This window comes from Cervus canadensis, chromosome 24, assembly GCF_019320065.1.
Source record: "Cervus canadensis isolate Bull #8, Minnesota chromosome 24, ASM1932006v1, whole genome shotgun sequence".
Taxonomy (NCBI): Eukaryota; Metazoa; Chordata; class Mammalia; order Artiodactyla; family Cervidae; genus Cervus; species Cervus canadensis.
Window position 1 is genome coordinate 28,288,772 of NC_057409.1, and position 7,565 is coordinate 28,296,336.

General features: G+C 36.3%; 1 protein-coding gene across 7 annotated transcripts in view; it reads left to right on the top strand.

Annotated features, from left to right (window-relative positions):
- Positions 1-7,301, top strand: part of USP37 (ubiquitin specific peptidase 37) — a 91,537-nt gene extending 84,236 nt beyond the window's left edge. For all 7 annotated transcript variants that reach the window (XM_043444572.1, XM_043444570.1, XM_043444568.1 and 4 more), the window contains 3 exons: positions 1,307-1,376; positions 2,101-2,239; positions 2,740-7,301. In XM_043444572.1, the coding sequence (XP_043300507.1) occupies positions 1,307-1,376; positions 2,101-2,239; positions 2,740-2,827 (297 nt within the window). In that variant the 3' untranslated portion in view covers positions 2,828-7,301. The remainder of the gene's footprint in view (positions 1-1,306; positions 1,377-2,100; positions 2,240-2,739) is intronic.
- The last annotated feature ends 264 nt before the right edge of the window (positions 7,302-7,565 follow it).

The window sequence follows — 7,565 nt, forward strand, 5'->3', positions numbered from 1 at the left end:
AAACAACTGGTCATGTTGTCAGTACTCCTTCTCTTGCTCCTTATCTTCAAAGGACATGGTCATTGTCCATTGCAGGTTCATTTCTGCCCCTTTGGCAGCCGTCAAAAGGCCCTCGCTTTCTCTTGAGCTTTACTTCTCATTACTTACACAGAATATTCAAAACAAAATGAAAGAGAAAAACAAAAGAAAAACAGAAATACATCCTTGACAGCCTTATGTACATGTTAGGTAATAACTAGTAATAGCTCTCAAAGTTACATATATGTTAAATCACCTTCAGTTTTACCAAAACTATTTTATCTTTAAGGTTAAATACTAAAACTAGTTGATTGTTACTCAGTGAAAACTGTTGAATTAATAACATTTAACTAGAGCACTTGGAATCTTTTTTTAACCCTTTTTTGCCCTAAATAATTGCTTTTTTCCCATTTTCCAATTTTTTAAAATAATTTTAATTACCCAGATCCCACTGTTCTAACTACTGTTTATTTTATTTAATTTTTAGCTAACATTGAGCATTTAAATTTTCTTCTTTTTTCATTATAATATCAAGGAACTGTGTATGATTATAATGTTTCTATATTTAGGATTTTCTTCTTTAAGGAAATCCTCAGAAATAAATTACTGCATCAAAGTATTTGAACATTTTAATTGTTTCTGGCTTACCTATAGCTATATTTCTTCCCAATTTCTTCCCAAAATTATGTTCTTTAGTAATGCCTGAAGTGCATGAATATCACTTTTCAATTTTATTTTCTTTTCCTTAAAATATTTAAAATGTAAAAGTTCATCCATAATCCCTACATCAATATAGCAACTCTTTTCATTATTTTCATTCTGTTTTTTAGTACTTAACCATTAACATTATCTTTTCATATAGATCTATAGTTATATTGTGTGTGCTCATGTAGGTTTTAAAAACAAATTAACATTTTGCAGAACCATGGTTTCCCCCCCGCCCCTTTAAATAACTGAATAATATTGAACTGAGTTGAAATACCTGTAACCTTTAACTATTACTGGGTGTATTTTTAGTTCCAATTATTCATTATTATAGATAATACTACAGTGAATAGTTTTATACATATATACATTTTCTTCTTTTGAATTATTTTCTTAGAATAAATTCTTAGTTGGGAGTAGAATTCTTGGGTCAAAGGACATGAACAGTACCAACCATTGAGTTTTTTATTGAGTCTAACCCCCCACACATTGAAACTTCCCCATGTCAGCTCTGATAATAAATTTAGTGTTTTGCTTTTATACAAATTAAGAGTTAAAAGTCATGCCCACTTCTGTTTTCCAGACAGGAGATCTTCCTCATTCCTATCGGCTCATCAGTGTTGTCAGTCACATTGGTAGCACGTCTTCTTCAGGTAAATGGACATTAGGATTTCAGCATTTTATAAATGGACCAGTCAGCATTTACTCCTTATTGAGTTGCTCTGAGCCTAGCTTTGTGAGGTGTGAGTTGAATGCATCACGGAAAACTTTGAACCCTGGGGGCCCCTTCTCAGAGCCTTAGCCAAGAGGAAGACTGCTGAGGAGGAAAGAACGCCAGCTATGAGATTGGGCCCAAGTCCACATAAGTGACCCCAGCCCAGGGTCATCCTGGGGTGCCATGAGGCACCAGAGCAAACGTGTGTCACTTGCAGGAGGTGCTCAATAAATGAATCTTTGGAGAAAAAAGAAAAATTTGAAATCTTTTCTTTTATCACACTGTGTGTGTTAATAGGTGCAGCTGTTCTGATTTTTCTATTCACAAATGACCCAGATTTCCCTAAGCAAAATACATGTATCAAATACATGTAGCATATTCACCCCTTGCTGTTTAGTCTCTCAGTCATGTCCTACTCTTTGCAACCCTGTGAACTGTAGCCCCTCAGACTTCTCTGTCCATAGGATTCTCCAGGCAAGAATACTGGAGTGGGTTGCTATTTCCTTCTCCAGTATTCCCCTCTTAAATTTTTGTAGTTTTTAAATGGGTTTTAGAAATATTGTTGGAAGTAAGGTGAAATGGGGTTGACTGTTTCTGACATTTCCTGTACCTGAGAAAAATTCGGTATTTTTTTTTTTTAATTTAATTTTTATTTCTTTCAGGTCACTACATTAGTGATGTGTACGACATTAAGAAGCAGGCATGGTTTACATATAATGACCTAGAGGTATCTAAAATCCAAGAGGCTTCTGTGCAGAGCGATCGAGATCGGAGTGGCTACATCTTCTTTTATATGCACAAGTAAGAAGCGTTGCCCAGTCTGAAGCTGTTGGCTAAAAATCTCCTGAACTCTTTGCTTTTTCCTTTAAAGATAAATTGTACCCATCAGTTAAATTGGTTGACAATTTATTATTTTTATTAGGGCTCATATCTTGATATTTCCAAAATGTTTTTTCTCTTAACTCAGCATTAGTTAATCATCTGACAGTAAAATGTAGATATAGAGCTTAAGACCTTATTATGATGGAAGCTGTCCTGTTATTGTCTCTCATTATATCAGCTAGAAGATCTGAGTTACATGGATGGGAAATACATAGCCTTTCTATCAAAGCTAGCTGTTGCCATTCCCCCTCTAATTATTTTCAAGAATCAGCACATGGGGTTAAGATGATAATGAATGAGCTGCTTATTTAATACAATTTAGGCATCAAATGGGATAACACAGGCTTTATCAATGTCTATTTTCTGTCTGTCCTTTTATTTGCTCACTGAATTTCCTGTTTAATTTTTTTTATTTTAAGGGAGATATTTGATGAGCTGCTGGAAACAGAAAAGAACTCTCAGGCACTTAACCTGGAAGTGGGGAAGACCACTCGTCAGGTTTCATGAGGAACAAACCCCTGGGTTGGCAGTGTGCACTGCGTATTCTCTCTTACTGCCACCCACTTCTCTTTCCTCTGCCTGAGAAGAATTTGGAACTCTACTTGATGCGGGAGCAACAAACAGCTCAGGGCCAAACCAAAAGACGAAAACTGCAATTATGCGGAACGCTCCATATTAATTGTTTTGTGGAAACTGGTCTCACATCTGTAGCTGATTATCCGTTTTTTCCTCCTACAAGAGTGGCACTTCCTTTTGTCTTAGGAATACATGTTGTAAATATATATATATATATGTAGATACACACACATATTTGTGGAATGAATGGAGCCTTAAAGAATTAGAATAGGCCACCAGAGTATGCCTGCCCAAAATTAATAGCACAGCAGTTTGGAAAAGAAAAGTTGTCAAGAGTCCATTCACCTGAGAAATGTATGAAGATATACATATCATTTGGCATTTAGCTTTTACGTTCCTTGAGTAATTTCACTCAAGTCTGTAATCTTTCATGTGTGTTTCTTTTTAGTAAAATTCACTGGAAAGCCAGCTCTCCATGTTACACTAATGACAGTTTGTCCTCCTGGCAAAGGAGGGGCATTTCTGCCGTCTGACTTGAGGAGCTTTTATTAAAAAAAAAATATTTCATGGATTTGTAATGCTTTTGCTGTTTACATGCAGTCCCAAGAAATGGATTTTTGGTGCTTTGGAATGTGCTGTGTTGCCACATTTGATATTCATTGTACACTTTGTGTTTTCTTTCAAAAGAATCCTTCACACAGTATGTTCATTGTATATCATTTATATTATTGTGCTGAAGATAGAATCTTTTGTTTTTCTTCTGTGTCATTATTCCATGGAGCAAGCATTACCCTAACAGACTGAAGCAAAAACTTTAAGAGGTAGGAAAGTGATGTCCCAATTGGGACTCCCCAACAAGAATACCTAAGGAATATGAAAAATACTAGCATCTCTGTCTCCCAGACAGAGAGAGGTCAGGAGGAGTATTCTTGTGTTCAAGCTGAAACTCGACCACTAAAGCTGAAAGCCCTGCTGCAAAGGTGAAATTAAGCACGTGAGCTGTGGGAAAAGCTTAACCATTAATCATTTGCCTTGCTATTCAAACAGGGTGAGAATTAAAATGTGATAGGTTTAGGTGATTCCAAAAACTAACAAATAACAAAGGTGCATAATAAATTTATTACTTTCTAGGTGCTTTGAGTTGAGGTCAAATGGGGGTGCAACATTTAAGTGAGTTATATCACTCAGCTGACATACCTTGCTTCGTTAAGCAGCTTGTGAAACCATATAAAGAATGAGTTTGAGAGTAGAATTCTCTGTTCCTAAAATAATTTTGTGAGCCCAGGAATCATTAGGATCACCCAGAGTTAAATATAGCAAAATGAAACCTTCAACATTTTCTTTTCATTTTTAAGTCCATCATCACAGAAGATGTAACATCTTTTCTAGAAGATTGCCTTAAGAGAGCTCAAGCCCTACTCTTGAAACTTGGATATGTTCTAACATAGTAACCTGTTCTAAAATACTGAATCTTTCTATTGTAAGTGGCCCCAGCACTTTTGCTTAACTACTGATGAAAGCTTTGTCTCCTACCTTGTTTTACCTACCTGTTAATGTAGTGAATGTTCCAGAATGGTGTGGCGGTAGGATATGTAGGAACAGTATAGAGCAGGGGAAAATACTTGTTTAAAAAACTAGCTTTTAAAATTTTGTTTCCACTAGGGAGCCTTTTTTTTCCCCTTGGGAAAAAAACTATTTTCTCATATATGAGTGAAGTGGTAATCAAATTCTTTAGCTATTTATTACTTCTCTGTGTCTATACTTGAGAGCTTTGAGTGAGGTGCTTTTAAAAATGATTGGGAATGATTTGACGTGAGTGGGTGCATTTAGGGCATTTAAACAAATAGAAATGATGCCGTAAGCCCGGGTTGCCCGTGAAGTACCCTTGTTTGACTTGCTTTTTGTAGCTTGTGTGTATGGTTTTGAAGTACACTTGGCTCAAACTTAATTTGATTTGCTCTTCATGTTTCGGGCAGGACTTACTAGATCAAAATAGGAGATGCGTTATCTCACTGCTCATATACTTGCATGTTTGGGACTTGAAGTTTCCTTGATATGTCTGTTGTTTTGGCCTGGTCAGCCTTCCTTTCTCCCTTCACTCCTTCAGCTATTACTGTTTTCACTACTAAGTTAATTTCTCATTTTGGTTCAGTGAAGGGTTAATGACTACAGATGGAAAGCTCAGCCAAACCATATTGATGGGGTTTGTTTTTTGTTTTTTTGAGCTGACTGTGTTTATCTTAAAATTACCGGTAGATTATATTCTTTGTGCAGTTTGCTCAGAATCAGGAGATGGGGCACTTTACATGTTAGTGCCAGAAAGGGACAAAATAGATAAGGACAGAGTGCTTCAGTTCCAGGCAGTTTGCACAATAACTAATATTCCTATTGAAAATACCAAATACGGTTACATTACTTTAAATGACTTTGAATTGAAACTTGACAGTACTTAATTTTATACACAGTTCATCTTAATTGGAATATTTTGAAAGGGAAAATGAAACTAAAATTCAAACATTAATTCTTACCATCTAACATTATAAAGGATTGGAAAGTTGCATGTGGCCAGATGTTACTATCATTTTAGAAGTCCTAACTATAATTTAGGCCTACAGGAAGATAGATTCTGTTGTGTCGGGAATATGTATGTGTGCACAAACTGAAGTTTTGTCTCAGCAGAATAGAATAAGAAGCAAATCCATGAATTATTCTTCTATTTATATTTTGATTCCAAGAGCTACTTGTTTACTTGCCGTGATCTGTGGTCTGTTAATTTCAGACCTAACTTAATGGCTCAATAACAAATGTAAATATGTTTACATTTTAAGAAGTATACAGCGATACTTAAAAGATCAGTTCATTAACTCTAGGAGGCAAATACTAGATACTTCCTTATTTCTCTCCTTGATCAAGTGTAAAATTCTTCTAAAAGAAAAACTTGTAAGACCTCAGCAAGTGAATTCATGAATTTACTTATTCTTCCATACTGCAGTTACCATTATGTATCTATATAAATACAGCTCTACACATGTACAGCTGAATATATAGTTGTATAATGAAAACTATTTGGAAACACCTAAATTAAAGAGATTCTTGGCAGTTTCTCATATGTAGTTGAGCATGACGAGTGTATAGAGAGCATGGGGGTTGGAGACAGGGAAAGAAAAGGTACTTTGTAAACTCATTTGTGATCTACTGAAAAGAGATTATACTAAGTAAAAATTACCCTTCTTCCTCTTTCTTCTCTGTCCTCTGGAGTGACTATAGCGGATGCTCTTAGTCAATACTTTTTGCCCTGTTTAAGTGATTCTCCTGAAGTGGTCTTTTAAACCAGGGAAGCAGAGCTGGATCTCCAAGTGGATCTTGTATACACGGAGATTGTCAGAAAAGTCACCAGCAACCCAGTACTAGATGCAAGTCACATAAATAAAAAGTGTCCCCCCAAAACAGATAACATCTTTTTCTTTCTCCCCATCTTGCTTTACACCAAATAATGCTCTTTAAGTTGTGTACAAAAACTAAACAGATTTCCTCCCTCTAACATCTTTCTGATGTGTTACTTCAGAATTCTAATTTTGTCTCTATCAGTGTGTTATTAACATCTGAAAATATATATATATATATTTTATTGGAAGACAATAGTTTGTTAGGCCTTGAGAATTTTGTGCCAGGTTTCTTTTGCTGTGTCTCACCATGACCACTGACTCCTTTATGGCATGCTTTGATTACTAAACTTCAGACAGACTCTTTTGTTGTATCACATATATTTATACACAGTAAATTTTCCTTTCCCTGTGTGCTATGTATCTGAGGTTTTGAAGTTTAAAAAATGTGTCAGTATGGATATAAGCAGTTGACTTCAGTCATTTGGACTTAAAAAGTGCAGAGGTTTGAAGTAGAGAGATGTCCACTGCTGTCTGAATAGAGCAGGTGAGGATCTGGATCAGGACTGGAGTTCACTGGGTCCAATGCCAAAACGAGCGATCATCTGAACTGGTCTGTCTCAAGAACAGAGGGGTGGAAGAGTGAGACACAGTGGCTGTACACACCTCTCGTCTTTAGGTTTACCCCCACTCTCCCTTCCATCTCCAACTTCTCTGGCCTATCTCAGTGTTGTTTATTTATGCTGCAGAGAGGAGAACAGAAGTAAGCTTCTTCATCTTTCCCTAGTTGAGCCACTACCAGGTTTGCTGGCAGCTTTGGCCACACTGTTTGTGAGGTGATTTTGTGTTCAGAGTGACTTTTGATTCTGATTCTTTGTTATTTTGTATGGAGCGGCACTTTATCTGTGTTTTAGCAGAACTGTTCCTCTGTACCCTTTACGGTTTTTTCTTGTTTTTTGTTTACCTTTTAAATTATGCATAGAGTTTTTTTGTGTGTGAAATTAAAGCCTTTATTAACCTTGTGTTGTTCTACTGTTTATTTCTGAGAAGGACACATTCTTGCAGACACCTAACCAGTTGTTGAAGTTGTGAAAATCACATTCTATTGGTCTTCTGACTTAAGGTGCAACACTGTTGCACCTTAAAGGGAGTGGGACGCTCACCTAGTATGGCTGAGTCAGCACCAACCTTCGCTGGATTTCATCTGAGGAATCTGTGAAGCTCTGCAGAGGTTCTGCATAACAGTTTTTAAACTCAACACTGGCCTAAACTGTGCTCTTCCTTTG